At 39.1% G+C, this 24,677-nt stretch overlaps 2 protein-coding genes across 3 annotated transcripts; one reads left to right on the forward strand and one right to left on the reverse strand.

Moving 5' to 3' along the window:
- Window positions 1-6,937: 6,937 nt before the first annotated feature.
- Window positions 6,938-9,183, reverse strand: LOC138209437 (T-cell ecto-ADP-ribosyltransferase 2-like). Its single transcript, XM_069168024.1, has 3 exons — window positions 9,132-9,183; window positions 8,775-8,914; window positions 6,938-7,947 (listed from the first exon to the last, which is right to left on the reverse strand). The coding sequence occupies exons 2-3, from the start codon at window positions 8,910-8,912 to the stop codon at window positions 7,066-7,068; spliced, it is 1,020 nt and encodes a 339-aa protein (XP_069024125.1). The 5' UTR covers window positions 8,913-8,914; window positions 9,132-9,183; the 3' UTR covers window positions 6,938-7,065.
- A 6,782-nt stretch (window positions 9,184-15,965) lies between these two features.
- On the forward strand, window positions 15,966-24,162 carry vwa10.2 (von Willebrand factor A domain containing 10, tandem duplicate 2). Of its 2 annotated transcripts, XM_069168022.1 has the most exons (18): window positions 15,966-16,186; window positions 16,556-17,021; window positions 17,257-17,464; window positions 18,208-18,293; window positions 18,374-18,467; window positions 18,939-19,067; window positions 19,170-19,356; window positions 19,690-19,859; window positions 20,063-20,175; window positions 20,397-20,513; window positions 20,621-20,824; window positions 20,915-21,050; window positions 21,186-21,338; window positions 21,437-21,529; window positions 21,775-21,884; window positions 22,074-22,238; window positions 22,564-22,875; window positions 23,345-24,162. In XM_069168022.1, the coding sequence occupies exons 2-18, from the start codon at window positions 16,821-16,823 to the stop codon at window positions 23,786-23,788; spliced, it is 2,922 nt and encodes a 973-aa protein (XP_069024123.1). In that variant the 5' UTR covers window positions 15,966-16,186; window positions 16,556-16,820; the 3' UTR covers window positions 23,789-24,162. The 2 variants fall into 2 exon arrangements, with proteins under 2 accessions (XP_069024123.1, XP_069024124.1); XM_069168023.1 differs by lacking the exon at window positions 15,966-16,186 and having other exon boundaries at window positions 16,488-17,021.
- The last annotated feature ends 515 nt before the right edge of the window (window positions 24,163-24,677 follow it).

Consider the following 24,677-nt stretch of genomic DNA (forward strand, 5'->3'; position numbering starts at 1 on the left):
AGTTGAAAAGCAGTATTTAGCTCAATTAAATAATTTCACGACTTGCATCACTAGTCTCACAGCATTAAGATGTCACTCTTTTTCATAACAACAAATAAAAGCATAGTTAACCTTAAGCTTTCTTTTAACACAATATCATATCAAGAATGGAAAATTCCAGGTTGTTTCTATTGACTGTGCTTGCTGGGAGAGTATCTTTACATACTGCTGTCCACTGCTTTAGTTGTGTTATTTTCAAGTTGTGTTATTTAAAGTCATTATCTGTCACTCTCATATGAAAGACAATAGTCTGTCATCTTTTAGCTCACAGGATTTGTAAGACAAATGACCCAAAGGTACAGCAGTGCTTTACATGTTTTCCCCTTAACAGACGAGAAGCACGACCCTAACACAATATGCAAAAGTGCAGGTGTTGGAGGCTACCTACCTGCAACTCTTATGTACAATAGAGTGTAATGGCATTTAAGTACATTATTCCAACCCAACAAATTCAACTAACTCTTAAACATATAAACACAATTAGACTGAGGTGCCATTTTATGCAATTATTCATTCTGCTCTACTGCGAGGGTCTCAAGCTTTTTTCCTCTGAGGTTACTGAGTAGATTGCGATCTACTGGTTGGAGACCCACTCTCCTTTACTTTGCTATGCTTTGCTTTTCTTTTCTTTTCTTTTCTTTTCTTTTCTTTTCTTTGCTTTTCTTTGCTTTGCTTTGCTTTGCTTTGCTTTGCTTTGCTTTGCTTTGCTTTGCTTTGCTTTGCTTTGCTTTGCTTTGCTTCGCTTCGCTTCGCTTTGCTTCACTTTGCTTTGCTTTGCTTTACTGAATTTAGCAGCTATTCAATTGGAATTATATAAATCTATTATACTGGAAAAATACAGTATTTTATTCTATAAGCGGTATTCACAAAAATAATGACACACAGACTTTAAAAGGCAAACGGCTAAATGCTCATGAATTCTAGACAATTTGAGTCTGGAACAGATATCACAAGGAGTAGGTGAGGAAAGACTCATTTAAACTCAAACACAGTAACCTGCTGCAGGACAGATAGTAGTGAAACATCCATCCGTACACATATCTCTAAAAACCTGTTCAGGTTGCTGCCATGTCTCTCAGCAAAAAGAGGATAAAAGGAACGGCACAGCCTGGAAACAGGTTTTCAAGTAAGAGCTTTCAAGGAGCCATATTTCGAGTGTCTTTTGTTACTCTATAAAGTATCCTTTGATTTTTACTGATTTGCTTGTTGTGATGTTGTAATTAACTAGGCCAAGAGAAAGTTAAATTAGAAAAAAACTTTTCAAACACAAATATGAGAAGATATGACTCACTGAGAAAGTTTAGAGAGCATCTTTCTTTGTGAGAAGTCCTGAGTAAAGACGGGGCGGCGGTGGGTGTCTGCGAGACAAGTTAGACAGACAGAAGCAAAGGGCTCTGTGTTCGTATGTGAGGAGGTACAACAGAAGGTCTGAACGCATGCAGTGATTACACGAAGAGGGAGGCAGGACAATAGAAGACAAGCTGGACCAGAGAGAAAGGCGTGAATGATCTTGCTTCCCTATAATTGTCAAGCTCCCATAAACTACCAATAATAAGAGCTTGCAGGACCATTTGCACATCAATTGAAATCTTCTCTTCACTCCTCGCTGACCAGAACTTCATAGACTGCCCAACTCTGTGCCAGGTTTGAGTCCAGGACTGTGTAGCTTCAGATTGAAGGGGTGAGTTTGTTGAATTTTTTGGAACATTGCAATTCTTTTTGTTGTATTAATGATAAATTTTAGGTTAGGATCTCTTTCTTCTTCTTTACAGACATAAAATGAACATCACTTTGGCAGAGAATGGTTCGTCAAGTCACTGGAGTGTTGCTGCGAGTCTTAACGTGGATTTAATCCTGGCTGCAGTTCTAATCGACATAATCCCGAATCTTCTTTTGAATGCTTATGTCTCGTGGCTGATATTAAGAGGAGCCAGAGGGACTTTAGCCTCAGACGTCTTTTCTCTCAACTTGGCTGTGTCAGAGATCATTTTCTGTTTATTTTCTACGTGTTACATTTTTGCCAAAGGAACATTCATCTGTCTTCAGATTTTCATGTTTTCACTTGGCTTTCTCTACACAGTCCGTCCTCTCTTCCAATGCTGCATCTGTGTTGAGTGCTACGTCGGGGTTGTCCACCCTGTGCTTTTCATCCCAAGATTTGTTCTACCTCTGTGATTTTTTTTTTTCTGCTGTTTCTCTGTTGTCAGGGCTCTGAAACACCCTGGACCAGGGGGGAAAGCAGGGGAGAAGAGGAAAGAGCAACGCAATTAAGAAAAGGGCCTTTAAGATCATTTTGATCATAATGATTTCCATGCTAATTAATTTCTTGTTATCTCTGGTTACTATCCCACTGCAATGTTGCTTAAGTAAAATGCATTTTTATCAACACTATCACCATTTGCACAAGCTTAGCTTTAGCAACTGGGTTTACACAGCCCCTCCTCTACCTCCACAGGAACGGAAAACGTATCTGCTTCAGGGAGCTCTAATTATTATTACTATCATTGTACTATCCTCAATGTAGATATATGTGTATGCTCTGTATATTGTACAATAATATCCCATGTTATTCTCTTTCTCTTTTGGATTCAAACTTCTGCAATGCCAGTCAATGCTTGTGGCTTGACTACAGAGGAGCAATATTCCAAACTGAAGCCTGAGTGTAATTTTTTCAACCTAACACAGTGACATCTTTCTTTTGTTCTATGGTGTAATTTTACTTTGTTTGTGAAAGATTCAACAGTTTGATAAATGTTATAAAAAAAAAAAAATTGTTAAAATCCACTGCTTAGTTTGTTGTAATGTTGGATTAATAATGTGAGGATGATGAAAAACGTAATATGATGATGATAATAGCCACTGTTCTAAAATCATCCGTCAATCTTTTATGTAATGTTTTGATAATCTGTTGAGGCATGCGTGATAGATATTTGAGAGTTATTTGCGTGTTAAGTGCGGGTGTTGCATTACAAACATGCAGACTTCACATCTGATATGATGATTCAGCATTGCTCTAACAGGACAGACAAAACTTTGGTTTGTGTTTATTTCTTATTGAAGTGATTTAATTGGTACAAATCTAGTGTTAAATTTTGGATTTTAAATTATATTCTCTATTCAGTTTAAGAAGTGGATTTGATAAAACAGTGACTATGTCTGAATTGAAAAGTTGGCCCTGAAAGGCTGAATTTAGAGATTTTGAACTGAACCCAAAAGGAAAATGAGCTTTTCTCTCTGACACCAAAGTTTTAACGAACAATCTTGTCCTGAGTTTGCCTCCGAACATCAACCTTGTGTGGGTTTGTCTGCAACGTGGATATACACAGGATGACATTTTTCAGGCATTAGTGATAGTGTTTAGTATTAAAGGTTGTTATGTTGGTCAGAGTAATGAGGAAACTGTCATTGTTGCTGTTATGGTAAACCAAATAATAGACAACTGATGACAGTGCTTCCATTGTCTTTGTTTTCAAGATGAGAAGGGTCTGATAACTGACATTCACATGTGGTTTAAGTATGAGCCAGAGAGTGCCCAAACATGTATGCTTTCCCAATTATATTATTATTTTTCATTCTGGTACCAAATAATCTAAATGATGTAATATATTCAAGTACAGCACAAGTAAGCATCCTAATGTAACCCAGTAGTAAAACTGCGCGGGTTAGTTTCCTTTGTTGTTGTCTATTTGCTAAACACAGTGTCAATCACAGCCCAGTTCCTTCAGACGTAGTTCTCATTGGCTACATCAGGCAATGCAGGTTTCTGATTGGAGGAGTAGGTTAAGTCCCACCCCGTCCAGGTAGCAGGCTGAGCGCAGAGAAGTGAAGACGGCATGAACAGACGAGCGCGACTCGAGACTGTGAATTCTTCAGCTAAACACAGGATAGTAAAAACTGTGAACTGTGATTCTCCTTGACGAAGGAGATGGCGAGCCACATTTAACCCTGCGGAGTTGGACCACGATCACCTGTTGTGATCTCCGAGTGCACCGCTGTGGTAGGACAATCAAAGCCCTACCTCTCGGACTATTTTTGTGTTGAACCAAAGAGCTCTCTTTTGAACTAAACTTGACTTGACTGGACCTATCGGACTAAAAAAACAAAAAACTGTTACGACCTCAACACGGAATCATCTTAAAACGTTTGGATCCAAAGAACTCTGAACTTTTTGCACTAAAGAGACCATTTCCTTTCATCACCTGTGATATTGATAACAAGTTCATAAATGTTGTGTTTTCGAGCTGCTAAGCAGTTATTGTTACTTTGAATGCACTAAGTGTTGCATATGTTGAAACCTAGAATGTGAGTGTAAATAGTTGAATGTTTTATTGTTTGTTAAAGTTGATTACACATTGCAGTTTGAACGTAACCCTACGGCTCCAGTTGATTATTGTGTCTGTTATCTCCTTACAAATGAATCTAGACACTGGTCCATAGCATATTGAGTCTTCTGTTAACCCCGTGCGGGTTACACTAACTTTGCGGGTTATTTCAAAAATCTAGTTGGACACTCTGAAAAAAGGCAAGTAATTGGACCTCGAGTCATCAGTGTCTGATACGGAGAAAGTTACCCATCAGCGTCACAACATAATGTGTCTCAGTCTTCTTCTTCTTTGTCTGCAAGGAAGTGTTTAAATCCAACACCACAATATAGTTTAGTAGAGTAGTTACACAGTTTACTCCCCACTAATATGCATGGGATGTTTCTTGCTATTGCAATGAACTCTATTTAGCTGCATGCTTTGGATATCTTCATCTATTTCTAAAGCCATACAACACCAAAGACTTGTTTCTTCAAACAGCAGAGGTCCTTTGATATCTAGGCTACATCTTTTATTCGAAGTAAGAAAATCACATTTACAAAATGTGTTTTTCTTTAAATGTAGGCTATTTTAAGTATGTTGGTTTAAACATATCTCTGGTAAATCTGGCCATAATTTGCAATTATTGTGAAATGTTTAATTTATTGTGCTTCCTTATTGTTTGGTACACAAAGATGAAGTATCAAAATCAAATCCAACATGTAGAAAAGCATACAGGTGGTAACTTTTCCCTGAAAAGGACTTGGAAGGTGACAAAACGGGGAAATGACCAACGCTGTGGGAAGTACCGGCGCGCAGGAGGCAGCAGCACCTCCTGGTGGATGGTAGTGGACCTGCATGGCCACGCGTTTAAAACAAAACGAAAACAAAAATGTTAAACAAGATTATATTTAGGTTTTGTAGGTTGATATTTTAATCATATTTTGATTCAGTAAGTGGTTAATAGTGGATCCTAAGTTTTAAACTTTTGCCCCTGTAGGAAATTACGTTTCATAGCTCAAAGTTCGACCGTGACGACAACGTTTTACTTTGAAATTGAACTGTCTTTCAGAGGCTGCAGCCGCTCCATTTCAAAGCTGGAGGGCAGATACTGTTATCATTGTAAAACTAGAGGCATTCGCTGGTACCAACTAGGTCATGCTAGCTTGTTGCTGCTTCTTAAATTAATCTTTCGCTCCTAGCTTTCAGATGTTGTTAGTATCGTACCGCTATCTCTCTGTAAACGTCCTCTGTCTGCCCTCGAAGATGACAGAAAGTAGTCCAAAGTGGGTCTACAAGGGTAAAAGACATACAAAAAAAAAAATATACAACAATGAAACGATAAGAAATATGCAATTAAAACCACTTTAGTTTTAGAAGTATTCAGCAATTTACGACTTAAAATTAAACATTTACCATTTTGCATTCGTTTTTGAAGAGAACGTGTACGTTTTTAAACGTTTTGTGTTGAAGGTAGTCGAGGGTGAGACGTGTCTCACGTTCTCAGGAAGTTTGTTCCAACAATTTCAAAAAGTTTTAGTCCTGTTCTACGTGTGTGTGTGTGTGTGTGTGTGTGTGTGTGTGTGTGTGTGTGTGTGTGTGTGTGTGTGTGTTGGTCTTGAAATGTGTCATGTACACCTTTTAGCTTTGTCGAAGGAGCTTCTTGTGCAGTTATTTTAAATAGAAACCGGTCTTAGCTAGTTAAAAAAAAAAAAAATATTTACAGCTGTTTCCTGAGACGAGTGGCAAAAATGTCTAAATGCTGCAATGCTTCGTTCTGATTCTGGGAACAGTTAGTTTTAATGCTCTTGCTTTGTGAACACAGTCAGCGATGCTCTTATCGTCAAGCTTTTTTGTAAATCTGTCTTTTATAACTGCCATAGCCGACTGTTGCATGATGTTTGTGGTCACCGTTTTATCTGGTTTATTGTGTACGTCTGGCTTTCCGATGAGCCGGTGCCCAGCCACTGTTGTATGTGTGTACGGGTAGCCTATATTTTGTGTATGCTTTCTTAAACGCTTATTGTTCCTTTCATACACAAACATGCATATCCATCAAGTTTGTAAGAAAATATGAACAACCAATGCACATTTTAAAGCGTACATCATATGCAGATCTTTTTCAAATGGGTCCTGAGGGTGGTGACTTATTGCGTCCTTACCACAGCACACCACCACCACCCCCCACCCCCTCTTGAAACAAGCTCCGACCACACATTTCCCTAATGACTCATAAACCTTCTGGCCTCGAGGTTATTTCTTTAAAGGTGGATTAATCTGAGGCCATTGACAGTCTGCTGTATCGGTGTTCTTTCTTGAAAATCTGTGTAAGGTTGAAAGCATGACCAATTGTGTTATCTGCACAAACAGAATTAACTTTGCTTTACTTGTAGCTCAGTGTGTTGTAAAACTCATGGTGAAGAGACAACAGGGCTTTATGTGCCGTACAGTACAGAGGCTGTAGATGGATGCAGATAAAGACATGGTGTGTGTCGACAGATGACATCAACTACTTTCACAAATTACCACATTTTGTCGTCGGCAAAATCAGAATTGTGGATTATTTGCTCTTGATTTTGCGCAGCGTGGGTTCTGGAAGATTGTCCTTTTTTTTTTTTTTTTTTTGTAACTTTCAAAAACATAATCTATGAATTCCCACAGTGACAAACACCCAAAACAGAAAGGATCCCTTTATCACGCAGTCAGCCCTCTTTAAGTCACTGACTTAAGTCAACATTAACGCAACAGTTATCAGCACCAGCAGGGCCCCCAGCACTGCAGCCACAAAACACTTCTGCTTGCGTTTTATTAGGACTGAAGAACTTATAATCAACAGTATCACGCATGCTGACATCATCAAAACACTGCTTCCATGCCAGTGTGTTGAACCAGCTCCAAAATGTATTTTTACTAGCCTTTTATTGAGTTTACAGTTTATATCCGTCCTTGGTATTTTGGTACTCTGGAGCCTGTAGACCACACGGCACCACGGGTCGTTTCTCAGGACATGTGTGACCGTGAACACCTCATAGGTAGGGATGAGCACCTGTCCTTCAAGGGTTGTGGCGGAGTAATATGTTACGTCAGCACCAAAGCACGTGTAGATCTCAAAACAGGAAACATTGCCGTTGAACTCAAACGCCTGCTTGCTTGAAGCTGCCCAGGTGAAATCGCCAAAACGCATGGTCGCGTTGACCATGTTTTGGTCGAACCGTTTCCACGTCCTGTGATAAGCGGTTCTGCACGATGTCTGGTTGTGTTGCAGAAGTTGAATGGCATCCGTTAAATAGAAATAGAAATAGTGGAACTTAAATCCATCTGTGCGGTACTTGTGTTTTCCAGTTTTCACCGCTCTGTTGAAGTGTTGTCGGATGTGTTTCATTTTTGTGTACATGTACACAACTGTGGCATGGTCGTCTTTCAGGTGCTTGTGCGCAGGTCTCTTTGCGTTTTTTTCAGCTGAAGCCCAGGCAAAACTGAAATTTCTGTTGAAGTGCCACTCGAACACCCCGAACAGGTCAGTCAGAGGAGCCGCTTCAGACCTGCAGCCATCGTACATGTCGTCAATGGAATCAGTGGCCATATCCAGAGGTAAAACACCAGTTTTCTGCAGCGACAGATAAAAGATAGAGCAAATTCTACAACTGGAAATTGGCTGGAAAAAAAAAAAAATTCAAATTTTAGTGAGTGATTAAATATTTGTTTTTACCCTTCCTGGCGCACACATTCAGTAAACTTTAGGGCTGGGTACTGAACTTTGATAGTTTTACGGCACCGAATAAATGATCTCAATACTGTCGAGTATCTAATGATTGCTTCATCATACGGTAGCAAATTTCGATACCTAGGCTACATCCACTGTCTTGTGTTTTCAGTTTAAAATGCATAACATTTCCTAGATTGCATCAGCGTCAGTGAGTCAATACAGGGTTTCATAGGCTCCACTTGGGAGCCTCGACCAAGTACATCAAAATGACTGGGTTTCAATTTAGCTAATTAAATCTTACATTAGAACACCATTATTTCAAGCTTTCCAAACAAATTTCTGCGAGGCGTTTAAGGAACATCGATGAATTACTGCGTCTAGCGATAACTTGTGTCTAGGGAACTTGGGTAAATTGTAATGTGCTAGGAATAGCTTGCATGTGAGGCAATTTGGGAACATCTGTAAATTGTAGCTTCAGAAAATAACCTAGGTTACACCGTCTCCCTTTAAACAGTATTAAAACAGAACATTTGTACCGTCACATGTAGTGTAATTTTCCTTTTGTTAAAAAGGATTTCAAAAAAATGTTATCAAAAAAAGTAATAGATAAGGACCCACCGTCAAAAGTGAGTATATTGGTAGGCGTTCCAGGTATTTTTGAACCATACCCAGCCCAAGTAAACTGTCCATGTTTTTGGTTCATATAAAAGAAAGAACTGTGATCCTACCTCTGCAGGTCGTTGAGGCCACCAGAATATTAGAAATGGGTCATGATACAAGACAAACACCACCGCCAGCAGCACACAAAGGCTTCCCCAGTTTCTCAGTGATTTCGGCTCACACACTGATCTTTTGTAAAACGTCATATCTGAATGGAAAGAGTGGATATGGACTTTGTGTGATTATTTCATTTGCTTTCACATCAACATTCTGGTCATGATCTTAAATCTACTAGTAAAAACAGCAGCCTGGTGGTTGAAATGTAAAAGAAAAACAATAAATCATCATCAGGAACAACACAATTGTTCCATGCGTGATCCTTCAATAAATATTCTCATATTCTGCAGCAACAAAAAAAAGCTTACCTTTCCCCTGTCGAATGCTTTTAACAGTGGTATTCTGTTCCGGTGAAAACAGTCTCAGTAATGTAACACTGATGCAGTGTTGCTTGCCAGCAAGAAGTCCCACAACACAGGATTTACTGGTACAACCACACATGCTTATGCTGATGTGGAGTTAATCTTGCATGCGATGTCTGCACAGAATTTAACTGTCTCCAAAAGAGTTTGTGTGTGTGTGTATATATATATATGTGTGTGTGTGTGTGTGTGTGTGTGTGTGTGTGTGTGTGTGTACATGCATGTATGGATGTGCTAGTGGTAAGAAAGCACATTACATTTTGAAAATAACTTAACAGCAGTTTGAGGAATGTTACATTCTTGCATTGCTTTGTAACTTACTTAGTTACTTACTTAACTTAGCAGCACAACAGTGAAGTGAGGTCATTTATTTTAGAAGATAAGATGTCCTTATTAGACCTTTTCACGGTGTAAAAAAATGCCCCCTATTTGACATTATGCTTGTTCTGTGTTTTGCTTTCAAATGACTTCCGTCGGTTTATTTTCTCCTGAGCAAGCTACCAGACAGGATTTGTCAGTATAACCACATGTAGAAACTTGCAGTTGGCAATACAAACAGTGTGACACAAAGGTTTCATTTATACACAGCAAGTCAATATTCTGAAAATTAAGAATTAAGAATTTGTAGTAAAAATTATGTATTTTTAATATATATTAATATGTGTATATATATATATATACACAGACTGAAGTCAATAACTAAGCACATAACTTTAATAAGCAGAGCTGCATCTGTATTTGTATGAGATCAACTGGAATTACAGTAGTGCATGTTATGATATGACAAATTTTACAGGGAGAATCTCAGGCACTTTAAGTACATTCGAGTGCCTGTGCAGTCAGTTCATGTTGTATTCAAATTTGTGGCTGTTCTGAGACAGTTCGGAAAATATGGTCTGTGGTCGTGAATTCACAACAGTGGCTCTAGATCTCACCGAGACATCAAAGGATGCAAGTTTGAGCTTTTGAAACCGAAAAACAGCTTGCGGCAAAAATTTTCAGAAATGTAGGACTTAGTTCTCAGTGTGGCTGCTGCTATGATCCACTTCTACAAACTAACCAATCAGAATACACCATGAAATGAGGCAATCGACTGGAACTAATGCAACATGTCGTTCATGCCATTTTTGAATAAAGTTCATTTTGCTCTCAGACTCTAGCAAAGAACAAAAAAAAAAACATACATCTTAGCACTATGATTCACCACATTTTCACCACACAATCTGACATGCCTTAAACGGATTTCGTCTTGTCTGACACGACGTGTCCATATTATTGCAGAGTCTATGAGGACGTGGGGCTCATTATAAATAAATACACAATTAAGGCAGGCACCATTTTTTGGGACATTTTCCCCTTGATTAAAAGAAAGACCATATTAAAAGCAAACACTTGACAAGGAACCAAATGACTCTGATCACCGTTCGTCAGGGCTAAATGTTCGATTTCTGTATTTCCAGGTGCACTATGCTTTCCTGGGAGAGGCAAACAATTCAGAGAAAAACCTCAGCATGTGCCGGTCTTTCGATGGGACTGTAGATTTTCGTCATCGTGTATCTATCAATGAGCCTGCAGGGGATTGTTGGAGCGGTATGTAACAATTTACGTTATTTAACACTAAATATTTGAAAGTAAAAAATATTCTTTACAGTAAAAGAGTTTACCATCTTTTAAAAAAAAAAAAAAACATTGACTTACTCACAATATTACGGGCATTATTGTGATAGCAAATTATGTTTAGAAACTGCTTTTCCATTTTAATGTCATTATCTAATAGATTTGAAGGGAAAACAGATGTGGCCTGTGCAAAAGTGCTAACTCAATACTGTTCATTTAGTGTATGTCGCCCTCTACTGTATATTTTTTAACAAGCTGTTTCTCCTTATTTCAGAGTTCACCACAGAATGTGACCTATGACCTCAGTGACTATCCGTTTGATGACTGCGGATCCAAAACTTCAATTGTGACTGATACAGCCATGATGCAGAAATGGGATACCTGCAGTGCAAACTCCAGTCAAGCCTGGAGCACTGCAAAGTTAAACGTTCGAGAGCCTACACACAACTTTACTTTATACATGTACACAAATACTTTGCTCAACCAGGACTTCAAGTCTACCAAAAGAACTGGAAAACAGAGGGAGACATTTGGCTCCCACTGATTATATTCCTCCCTAAGTGAAGCCATTCAGATTCTGAAACACAGTCGGGTGACATGTCTCAGTACACGTTACAGAACAGAGACACTTTTACATGTGAACGACTAACCAACAGGTTCGGTTCAGCACCTTCATGCCGGGTTCTAATGAATGGAACTCTATGAAGAACGTTCCATGTTTCGAGGTGTACTCGTGTTTTGGTGCTGACGTGACTCCTTACTCTGCCTTGAAACAAAATAACCAGGTGCTGATTCCTCCTTGTGAGGTTTTTAAAGTCCCTGACATCCAGACTGAAACAACGAGATGTGTTTTTGACATAGAGAGCAATATGTTCCATCCAATATCTGCATTACCAGTGGTGGGATTTTGGCTCATTTTTACCATTACTTGTCTTATTATTATATCTTTTCTGATACCCTTGGTTATTTTAATTATGTACCACAAGAAGATGGCTGTTAACAGAGTTTCATCTTTGCATAACAGCGAAGCAATCACATTGTGGCCCGTATTGGGCTGATATTCTACATTCTAAAACCTCATGCACGGCATAAAAATATGGGCAATGTTTGTTTACTTAAAATTAACTTTTTTTTTTTAAATTGTTAAGAAATTGTCTACATGATATTAAAGTTCCTCTCCGGGCATTCATTGAACGTCTCAAAGGTCATCTCTGTTCATCACAATTTCTGTTTTGAATTTTAAGTTGTAAGTCTAAACTTTTGGCAGCATTCAGTGCATGCAAATCTTTTTGAATAACCAAATAGTCCTGGCCTCTATCTCCCTCCACCACGGTCATGCAGCTTGATGATATGGACAAGCTCCGCTCCACAAGTTGATGTTTCATTGTTTCATTTGGTGTGTGTTAAACACCGGCTATCTGAATCAGTCTTTTTCAGACTATCAGTGGTACACTGCGGTACCTATATTCCTTATGACATGTCTTGCTACACATAAAAAACACCACATGTTGGTCGTTATCTTGTTAAGTCCACAATTCAGTTACAATGAACACCAGTATTTACAGGTAAATAAAACTTCACCTGCCAGTGTCTATAGTATTAATCATCCCTATACTGTACTGTGTACTGCAGACCCATCACTACATAAACTCTTAAAGACGCTAAAGGGTTTTAGTTAGAAAATGAAACAGTAACAAGGTTAGCTGCCTTATTTATTAATGTTCCTGGTTATATTTTTGACTTGTCTGGTAAACCCTTTCTGCATTGTGTCTAAAGGTTAGTTTCTGGGCTTCATAGATGTAATTACTACTAAGGTGTTACAACTGCAATTTAAATCAAATACACATGGTACGCCATCAAACCAATATCCATTGAAAAGAATAACTTTTACTTCACAACAATAGATGACGGTGATGTTTTCCCTCGTGCAGGTGTATCTCAGAATTCCAGTCAGTCCAGTGGTCCTCTGGCATCGCTCAGCACAGTAGGAAACTTGCGTCGCTTACGCTTAAAAGCTGACATGCAAACAGGAATATGGCAAATCAGTGTTAGCTCTAATAACCCGTACTCTGTCAAGGTCGCAGGTCAGTAACTTAACTGTCAACACCACACCCTATAATTACAGGACAATGACATTTAAGGATAGGTCATGTTTGGTTCAGCTCTCATTATCATGTGGAGTAAGTTCAGAACCCATCAAACCTGTTCACCCTCAGGGTAATCTACCTTTCTCCAACTGTTCTCCTCGTCTTTCTATTTACTCAGACTTATTCATCCGTTCATCTGTTTTCTTGCCTCCCACATCATTTACTGAATGTCTTTATGTTCACACACTGCAACACTGCCCATTTTCTATCTCCCTGCCTCTCTCTCTCACTCTCATGTTCTCATTCCTTCTCTCCCCCTGTCATCTCCTCTATCGATCCGCCCGTGTCTCTCTCCCATCCTTTGTGGAGGATCCTTTATGCTATCATGTTGTCCAAGATGCTGTCGTCGTCCTCCACATCGACTTTGAGCTTCTTGCCTACCAGCTGCTCCATTTTCTCCGGAGCAATGCCCTTTGGCTCGCCAACCTTTACTGCAAACATATCCAGGGAGAGCACCGTGCCTTTAGGGATGGCCCCCTTGGCCACCACTGACTTGCCCAACTGGAGCAAAAAATGAAAAAAGAAGAAAGAAAGAAAATCACAGAAAGATTAATGAAATACGACAGAGATGGAAAGAATAAGGAATATGGTTTGACATGTCTTTCAAATTGCGTATTACCAGCTTGTGAATCAGGCTTGCCATTCAAAAATTAGCTGTCCCTAAGTCTGAGCTCAAACTCTGGGCTAATTTTATTCAGAGTCACAGAATAAATTACAGTGGGTACGGAAAGTATTCAGACCCCTTTAAATTTTTCACTCTGTTTCATTGCAGCCATTTGCTAAAATCAAAAAAGTTCATTTTATTTCTCATTAATGTACACTCAGCACCCCATCTTGACAGAAAAAAACAGAAATGTAGAAATTTGTGCAAATTTATTAAAAAAAGAAAAACATATCACATGGTCATAAGTATTGTATATCTTGCATCACTGTTTACCATTTTATAGACCCATGAAAAAGATTGAAGGAAACCATTGGCTGTGTTTTCTGGCAGTTGATTGTCAGATCTTATGTACTAGAATGTGCTTGAATACAAAACACCAGAGCCTTAAAATAATCTGAGTGTTTGCCCTGCCCTTCAGCGACAGGGAGGATGATGCAGCCAAACTCGTGTTGTTTTGACTTTCTGCTGACATCTATAACCGTTGCTGGCACAATAATTCCAACAATTTTCCAAGGAGATTTCACAATCACTTGTTGATGTACAGTAGTTTGACACCACTCGAAACTAATTAAGCTCCTGTCGATACCTTATTGAGTGCGTGAAGGGGTGGAAGTATGTCAGTTACTTCAGTGCCCTGGCCATACAGAGAGGAAAGTTGATCTTATTGATTGTTGTATTAGTTCGTGGACAGTTACTCACAGTCAATATCTCAAACAAAGGTTCAACAAAAAAATATGCTGTTGGTCAAGATTGAGGTTGACGTTGTGCCATTGTACAGACAGGGTTCTTACATGTAGTCCATGTTGGATGTTTGGCCCAGGTTGGACAGGATTTTCATGACAATGTAAGATATTTCATGACAATTATGACTGCATAAGCCAAAGAGGACTTGCCTCTGTTCTTCCCCACAAATAAATTGTCAACAGCATATCATGTTAAGTATCAGGTCTGTCAGAATAAGGAATATTTCACAAAGCGACAAAGGCACACAGTTAGTGTCTATCACACTGATCTGTTGATAGTAAAGAAAACCCCCCAAAAAAAGCTATGACGAGAGTGAGGTGGCAAGGTCACCGTGGCTGTTATCTGGCAACAGACACTCAAAACACTGATCAAATTTTATGAAAACTTTGTCACTCTCATCTTAAGAGATAATTTCCTTTGTCCCTCTGAAATATTGTTACGGTACATTTTAAGACAATGTTTCTGTCCTTAAATGCACTTTACGGACTATACTGGCCATCAAGTTGTGTATGTGAACCAACTGTCAGTTCAGATCCTTGTCCGTATCGGCACTTTTAGGCTGCTGAAAATAAACGTCTTCTTGATGGCTTTAAGAAGTCTGGTCCCATGGATCCTTATCGCTTCCTCAAAGGTGTCATCACTGATAAATCTCCATGTCAGAGGGGGAAGAAAGAGAAGGGGGAGAGACATTTACTGACTGTTGTATATGTACTGTGTAAGCTGGGCAGGGTCTTTCTGTGCGTGTTGTAGATTTGTAAAACTGCGCTTGTCCGTCAAAGAGGTTGCTCATCATGATCGGCATTAAGGTTAAATAGTTACTTTATTCATCCCCGAGGGGACATTTTTTCGCTACAGCAGCATACAGGAAGCAATAAGATAATAATAGAATAATAGAAAAGCAATAAAATAGCAGTAAAATAGTAGTAAAAAAATATTAAATATAAAATGCACAGTATATACAGTATATACAGTACAGTATATATCTATATATTAAATCTGACGTATTAAGATGATTCATTATTACTCAGAACCTTCCACGAAATATCATTGCACCTAACTTACACTGTTTAATCATTGCAACATATTCATAATTTTTTTTTTTTTTTTTTTTAATTAAAAAAAAAGTGTCATTAGGTGGAGCTGCATGCTATTCTCATCCCGGGGCATCAAACAATTTTTTTTTTCACAGTCGCTGACTTAGGTTTAGGCACGTGGTTAGGGTTAAATGTAACACGGTCGCAGTTCGGACAGGTTTAAACACCAAAACAATTTGAACGATTTGAATAGGGATAGGGGAAAACGCTAAGCTTGACTAAATATGCCCACACTCCAATCCATGTACCTACACGTTTACCAGTTACTTTAACTGGAAACTAAATATTCATATTTATGAATGGTTTATCAGTATGTTTTTTTATATGCTATATTGGCAACCTGTTCAGGATGTGTTGCTCTGACAGGAACTGATTGATGGATTTATTACTTTCAACCAAAAGAACACACACACACCCATACTCTCCCTCAAACACAGCACAGGAATTCATACAAAGGAAATGCAGTTTGTGTGGGAGTTCTTCTGAGGAATTCTAGTCACAGGCTTTTATTACTCAAGACAGATATGACTGTAAGAGGAACGAATGAGGGCGCACACACACACTCTCAGGATACACACTGTTTTAACACACCCATCATACGTTTTCAGATAACAGAGAAAATACATAGGCCTGCTCATAATATAATCTACCTGAGTGTAAACGTCACGGTCAGAAATAGTAACATAGAACAGGTGCCAACAGCTGAATAAGAGTGGACTGCTAAAGAGCACACAGGTAAGAGCAAAAGTAACAGTGTAAAGTTAATCTTCTGTATATTAAATGAGTAATTGTTTACATATTGTATTTTGTTTAAAAAAAAAGAAGTCATAAAACCTTTTTGGAGTGCTAGTATTTCTGCATTTCTATATATTTTTTAAACAGTGATTAAAATCGTTCAGATTAGGGTTAAATATTGCTTTGAAAAGTTGTTGAACTCATTTTCTTGAAGATAATGGTTAAACTATAGAAGTAGAAATCCTCATGTTTATTTGAATAATCGCTGTTTCTGTGCCACAACATGATCATGTATCTCCGATGCTATGTGTTTATTGTTACTGTTACTTTCTGTTTTTTTTTTACTCATTTGTTCTTTTTCTTCCTCAGGTGTTTTCACTCCAATTATTTCCTCTTTACGCCTGTTTCCCTGCCACCTTCCCCCTCTCTATTTGATCACATCGTTTTCTCTTTTTAGCAGCCTATTTTAAAATACACACTGTGGGTGAGATAAATGACAACATTTGCTTACATCTCTTCAACTGATTTGTGGCAATAACAGACAGAGAGAAGAGTTAGTACACTTGAGTTTAGAGGAAGTGTCCATCCAGATTTATTTGATTTTTAGACTTCACTCTACTGCTTTTCCTCCATTATGACTGCCAGAGAGACGGTCCTGCTGCTGCTGGTCGTAGTCCTCTCTCTGCCCGGTCTTATTCACACCTTCAAACCACTCTTTACATTCCCTGGGAATTCCATAACTCACCGTGACATCACACGAAATGCGGTCCTCCGGAAGACAGCTGAGACCTGCCGAGACTTCGCTGCCTCTGAGGGACGGGACTTCACGCTGACTGTGAGTTTGAAAACAACTCTGAGACAGAGACACTTGGTGAACAATGGTGCATTCAAAACTGTGTTTTTAAAACTACATCAAAACAAATATCTATCTCTTTTTAGGCCTTGAATTAAATGGCCTAAATGGTGTTAAATTGGCTATGCGCAAATAGCTGTTAAGGCAGGGACATAAGACTAAAGTGTTTTAGATTGTCCAACATGTTGTGAGTTATTTTTTATTTCTGTGTCTCCAGATCGATAATAACTTGTCAGTTGAGACGGTACAAAGGGCCTGTGTGTCCACAAGTAGCTCCACATCTCCCCTCTCCACGGTCATGTTCCACGACGCCATTATCAGTATGTACCTTAGGAACGCAATAGTTGACCTGGTTTATGCGCTGAGTGACGAGCACCATTTTGACAAGGAGACCTTCCAGGGAGGAAGGGATGTCATCACAGCAGGTACACGTGAAATGTTGACAAGATTGCTCGGAAACAATTAACTTAACATTCATATAAATAGTATATATTTTCCAAAAACTGTTTTGAATGTAGGTCTGCGATGTTTGAACGCTACATGAGAAAATGTTGAGAAAGTTAAAGCAAACTCTTTACAGACAACAGAGGGTACAAACAATGACCTAAAATGCAGTTTCTATTTTGTCTTACTTTTCCTTCATTTACAAAAGGGCGGCCACCAGTGCCCACAATAGTTTCATGTGTTTGAGGTAAGGGAAGGAATAGTAATTTTAAGAGATGTGGTAAATTAAAAAATGTGACTCTAAATAAACCAATAAAACTGCACAGTTTATCAAGCTCGTTTTATCAAAATGGTGAAAAGAAATATTGTAAAATTGAAGTTTCAACTTCAGGGCTTCAACACAGAAAGTATCTGTGGTGAATTTGATCTTCTGCTCAGTGACAGGTGTGGTGAAGGTTGTGAACGTCAGACCAGCTTCCCATGGATGAATCGGTCCCTTATGCTTATTAAACTCTTCTTCTCTTAAGATGTGTCAACCAACACACATTACTAGACAACAAAATGAAAAAGATTTTCAGTTTTTCATAACACATGCAAAGACACTTTTTTAGTATTGATTTGACTACATGTTGTAATCCAGGTTTAGAGCATGATAATACCATGTTTTTACATCTTTACGAGTGCTGCTTGCAGCTAACTCACTCTGTTGTATTCTGATGATGAGGTGTGTCCGCCGTGAAGGCCGCCGTGAAGCTGGAGAACTTCGTCGCAGCGAGGGGGATTCTCGGCCAAGTCTGTCACACACTACAGGTGAGAGTGCAGACTATTTAAATGTTTTTAGGAGGACGTGGGATGACAGCACAGTCAAATTCATATTTTGTTATGTCAAGGACTTCTACAGCCACAGTAACTGGGTGGAGCTATCGAACAATGCCCCGTACAGTGCTCTTACCAGACCGGACCAACCACTCGAGAATCTGGCAGGTGGGAAACTCCCTTTGGTTTATTCAGCAGTAACTCATGTCCACAAAATTCCTGCTCAGTCACATTGACGTATGTGCTTGACTGAAAAAAAAATGCGATTGTTCTCACGTACACAAACCCACACTTGAAAATAGGCACATTGTTATACAATAGTTTTAACACATTTTATTCAAAACACAAACCTGTTTCAGTTTTTGTTTCATTTTTGTTAGCAGCCCATTTTTTTTAATTCACAAAATCGTTGTTTCAACTCTTTAAGACGAATTTGTACCTCAAATTAAAATCAATGGTGATTTATTCAGTAATAGAAACCATTGAATGATAGTTTGTTTTATACAACTTTACAACCTCTGTGCACAATGTAATATTTGTAAAACTGGTTTATTTGATAAATGTTACACCATATTGGTGGATAAATTTGATTAAAAAAAAATATGTTTATTTCTATTTTATTTGATCAATTTGCTGCAGGACCAAGCACTCCGACTTGTAGAAATTGTACAGGAGGGGATTGTGCTGACAACCTTCTGCCCAACCTGCTACAGCAGGGGCTTCTGACTTCAGGCTACTTCAGCATCTTCTCCTCAGAAAAACCTACAGGTAACTTTAAGGAATCCTCTGCATTTGTGTTGCGCTCCACTGTTTTCATTTTGAGAGTACATCTTGGTAACAGTAAAAATGTTATATTTATACTGTTTTAAGGTAAATGCAGCCACGGTGGGTTTTTTGATCAGACGAGCAGGCAGGATCCGGTGGGGGGGATCAATAAGGATGAGGTTGAGTCCAGTCACGGCTCGCTTCACCACAAAGCAGCGGATGTGGCTGTAGATGCCACTATGGAGCTGCTGGAGGACATCAGATTAGCTGTTGGAGACAAGAACTTTCTGCGGTATGGGCCACCTTTATCTGAGCCATTGCAAGGTCCTACACAACAGGCATAAATTCATGATAAAAATGTAGGATGGCTGGAGCTGCAGCATTGAAACGACAGTAAGATTCTGTATATGCTCGACGTATATATTTTTGGCTTATCGTTAATCACAATGTCTAGATTGTCTAGGGTGCTTTTAAAGGACCTCTGTGCTGAGCCAGCAGTCTGATCATTAATAGTACTCACTGATCACTGACAGATAAGGATAAAGATAGTCCAGATAAGAATCGGACACCAATAGTATGAAATGGTAATTGTGAGTTTTTTTTTCCGTCCGTCTTGTTCCTGCAGATTAATGGGCCTTTCGCAATCGTCTGTGCTGTGTTTTGTCATTGACACCACAGGCAGTATGAGTGATGACATCGCTGAAGCAAAGCGTGTTTCCTTTGAGATCATTGACAGCAAGAGGGGAACCCTACAGGAACCCTCTGCTTACATATTGGTACCTTTCAATGACCCAGGTAGGTAATAACTCACAAGGAGGTATTTGTGGTTCTTCACAGAGGAATGAAGACTGTTGTTGTTTGAATGGAATCTACTGACCTCATGCTGCCTTCGACTCCATGTTGGGGTCAATTATTTAGCCTCTATATATATGTAAATATAAAAGAAATAGCTGTGCGTGTAACATACAAATGAAGTGACAAATGTATTCTGTATTCAGGTTTTGGACCGCTGACAATTACAACCAATGCAGACACCTTCAAAGACAGCATCAACAAGCTGTCGGCAAAGGGAGGAGGAGACACACCGGAGTTGAGCTTGTCTGGACTGCAGGTGTAAAAAATACGTCTTTAAATATAAAGAAAAATAAATCAAAATTGGAAACATGCTTATTGTCATATAACTTAATTGGAAACGGTTAAAACAAAAACAAAATTCTCTGCGTTTTCATGTGACACACCTGTATCTGACCCAGTTTCTGATGATAATGGATGCATGATGGTGGCGTTATTTAACTTAAGTGCCAATGCCTACAATGTTTTGTCAACGGTTAGCTGGCCCTGACGGCAGCTCCACCCTTGTCTGAGATCTTTGTCTTCACTGACGCTCCAGCTAAAGACTTCCAACTGAAGGGCATCATCATTGCCCTTATAGAAAGGACCAAGTCTGTGGTAAGAGTTGACTTTTTACCATCAGTACACCCCATAAAGGAATTAGAAAATAGTACACAAATAGGAGGCATGTGTCCATATAACCTTTTTTTTCGCGGTGCTTTTAGGTTACTTTCATGTTGACAGACGTCTTGTCCAGAAGGCGGAGGCGCAGAACGCCTACTGGTGTGCGTCCCCGTGCAATAGGTCAGTCAGATGCCCAGCTGTACCGTGACCTAGCGCAAGCCTCTGGAGGTCAGGTCATCGAGGTCACCAAGTCAGACCTCTCTCTGGCTACAAGTGTTATAGAGGATTCATCAGCCAGCGCTGTAGTAAGACATCGATCCAAAAAAAAAAATCACATCTGGCTGAACATGATACTGTCTGTGTAAATGTGAAGTTCCTGTTCCTTCCTTTTTCAGGTGACAGTGTTTCAGGTGGTGAAAAATCCTGGAACACCTGATAACTTTACTTTTATTGTTGATGGTTCATTAAGGAACGTCACTGTCTACATCACAGGAAACTCATTTCTCACCTTCCATCTCACCAACTCCAGAGGTGCTGTTATTCCTCTTATTTTAAGACTGGTTTTAATTGTTCCATCAGCCTTTTACTTCCTCCATTATCACCCACTGAAAACATTTTTAGATTTGTTTGTGCTGGTAGATGACGGTGATGTTTTCCCTCCTGCAGGTGTATCTCAGAATTCCAGTCAGTCCAGTGGTCCTCTGGCATCGCTCAGCTCAGTAGGAAACTTGCGTCGCTTACGCTTAAAAGCTGACATGCAAACAGGAATATGGCAAATCAGTGTTAGCTCTAATAACCCGTACTCTGTCAAGGTCATAGGTCAGTAATACTATAAAGTCAAATTTTAGCCTTTGAGACGTACATAAAAAAAAAAAAAAATTCAAAGATTTGACTGTGCAGGTCTTTCTTTACGTCAGGTCAAAGTTCAGTGGACTGCATTTTCAACCTTGTGGAAGCGACTGAAAGAGTCCACGGGGGCTTCAATCTAAAGGAGGGACGTCCTCTTTCAGGTCAGATCACTTGTCATCGTCATCTCCATTTTTATAGTTTGTACAGTTCTCATGTTTTTTTTTCCACTTTGTGCTCAACACTGTAAATAACCGTCATCTGCTGTTCCGTTCAGTAAAGTCCAACCCAAATCGTTTCCAAGTCCTCCCACTTCTCTATATTTATGTGGATGTTGTTGTTTTACAGCAAAGACCTGAAACAACGATGCTCATCTCTGTTACCTTTTTCTCTTCGTTATTACTTTCAGGAGGAAACGTCAGCATCTTGTTGACTGTGACAGGAAGTGAAACAGTAAAGGTCACAGAGGTCACCCTTTTTGACAGCTCAGGGCCAACTGAGGTCAATGGATCATTGCAGGCATGTCACATATAAAGTCAAGGACCACACGCCAGTAGCTATTGTGTGGTATTGTATATCTTGCATCACTGTTTACCATTTTATACCCTTCAGCGATAAGGAGGATAATGCAGCCAAACTCGTGTTGTTTTGACTTTCTGCTGACGTCTGTCACCTGCCAACATGTGTCTTTCTCCTTGTCCTGCACAGTCGATGGAAAATGGTATCTTCCTGGTGACATTTAGCGGAGTGCCAGCAGGTGACTTTGTGCTTCTCATGAAAGGAGAGGACAGAAACCTCTCTCTCAAGTCAACACCCGACACCTTCCAGAGACAAGTCTCCACACAGATCAAGACCTCCAGCATCTCTATCACTGTGAGAACAGTCACAGTGTTTTCTGTCTTAGTAAAATAGTTCTTTGCTTCCACAAACAGTTTGTAAAGTAAAAAACTGTTGAATACATTGACATTTTTGTATTTGTTAATGGCAAAATTAAAAAATGACCAATTATATCTTCTTAAATGAAGGCTACCAATATGGTTATACATACAAACAGCATCAATCTCTGCTTATTTGTGCCTCAGGTTCATGTCATTATCCATCAACCTATTGTTGTGTTCAATACAAAAGGGTTACAATTATCCTTCAAAACTTTATTCATTAGTTTTACCATCCTTTTCCTCTTGCTCCACTTATCCAGACCCAAGCCAACAATATCAATATTGAGCCAGGATCCAGTGTGACCATCCCTTTCACAGTCGCCACAACCACCAATGGAGTTGTTAATGATTCTGCAACTGGCATGATCACAGTGCAAGCCAACAATGACCGCAGCTTTCCTAGCAATATCACTTTTGAAGTAGGCAGCGGGGGTAAAACTAACGGCACCGTGACTTTAAGAGCTCCACCCAACGCTACATCAGGAACAGACGTGACTCTGACCATTGAGGCACGAAATGCTGCTTCTGCTGACATCAACTATGCTGTAATCGGGCTCTCTGTGGTTGCCAAGGTGAGAGAAAATGATAGGCAGGTGGTTTAGTGAAAATTCAGAGTGATAACAGTTTTATGAGAAGCAATAATCCAAGTGTAATTATTGGTAAGTCTTTTGTAATAAATAATGGTCAATGCATAATGTTTACAAAGTACAAAGAAATCAAATATTAATTATTTAAATAATTCTCAAAAAATGTTAACCTATTTATATATTTCTTCTTTGTTTTTTTTATATACTACATGTATTTAATGTTGGTGTTTTTAAGTTACTGCTAGTATTGTAAGGTGTCAAAGTTTGTCATAACTTTTAGTGATATGATGACATCATACGTATGTACAGTAACTACTCAAATGAATTGCCTGGGTTTTAGTCTTCTTGGCATTTTACTTTTAATAATTTGTTTGATTACCCATGCCTGTCTTATTTCCTACACACATCCAACCAACCCACCCCCTTCCCATCCTTCCCGTTTCTGTATCTCCAGGTGACAGATTTTACCAGCCCACTGTGCCAGGTAGTCAGTACATCAGCAACCTGTCCCTCCTCTTCCTCGCAGTGTGCTTCCTCCCAGTGGGAATTCATCGCCAATCTCACAGATGGCGACACTGGAACTGGCATTCAGCGCATCACCGTCCGCCAAGGAAGCGGCACTCTGAACACCAGCACAGTGGTTGGAGCAGGGGGTGAGAACATTACAGTGGCTACCTACAACGCCTCCTGCTGTTCGCCGAATGTTGAGCTGATTGCTGTGGACAACATAGGAAATGTGGGGAGATGTGTGGGACAGGCTAGAGAAGATCCTACCGATTCTACCAATCCTACCAATCCTACCATTGTTGTAGTTAAGCCAACAGGCACCGGAGGGCACACTTTGAGCATATCACACTCTCTCTGGATCAGTGTTGTGGTTTCTGTCCTTTGGAAGTAAAATAGATAAATAGGAATTACAATTTAAATGTGGAACTGCAGCACACGAATCAAATACTCCATCTGTTAGTATTTTTTTTCTTGAAATATATTTACATGTAATTACTGCTGCTACAAGATTATAGCATTTATCTTTCCATTTGTATGACATTATTGATGCTGACTTCTCCTTAATTATGGATTATGTAATTTCTTCTAATCTTTATATTAGTGGCATATTATAGAAACATTGTTGTATTAAAGGCATATTCGGTTTAAACAGAACCATGTTTTTGGTGTCTTTGTTTGGTTCCCTACAGAATCCTAAAATTGCATGATATGTTAGTATTATAGTGTACCATCGCTGTATGAAGTTGCAGGAATTTTGTGATTAAATGGTCCAACTTAATCTACAGTAGTACCTACACTGTTTCCTCTCAGTCCAATCTGTCTACTTTAATTATAGGCCCTAAAACCGTATTTTCTCAATTAGCGCCCTCTTATAAGTGACTGGGTGCTATAAAGACATGCTCTGTTCTGCCACAGGAAGAGCAGTTTTGGTTATTTCATGAGATTTTGGGATATGGTGTTTTGTCTGCGTGCTTCTAACGAGTTTAAAATGCAGGTGGGGTGCTCTTAGTAAAGGTCATGTCATATATTTCCATTCACAAATAATAGTTTAGCAATATTTGTAACAGAATCTGATGAGTTGTGAAAGTATTAATGTTCCTTGACTACTGTCAATCCAATCTCCAAATAATCTTGGTGAATCACATTATATTAGTATTTAACATTCGAGCAAATAATATAATATTTTTTACAGACCATCAGTTCATATTGTTGCACATTTAAACAGGTGTTTAATTTGATATAGAATCTGTACCAAGCTTTATGGTTTGATTTCCTGTTAC

Source organism: Embiotoca jacksoni, unplaced genomic scaffold, assembly GCF_022577435.1.
Source record: "Embiotoca jacksoni isolate LCO1_2020_lvr unplaced genomic scaffold, fEmbJac1.0.p SCAF_4, whole genome shotgun sequence".
NCBI lineage: Eukaryota > Metazoa > Chordata > Actinopteri > Embiotocidae > Embiotoca > Embiotoca jacksoni.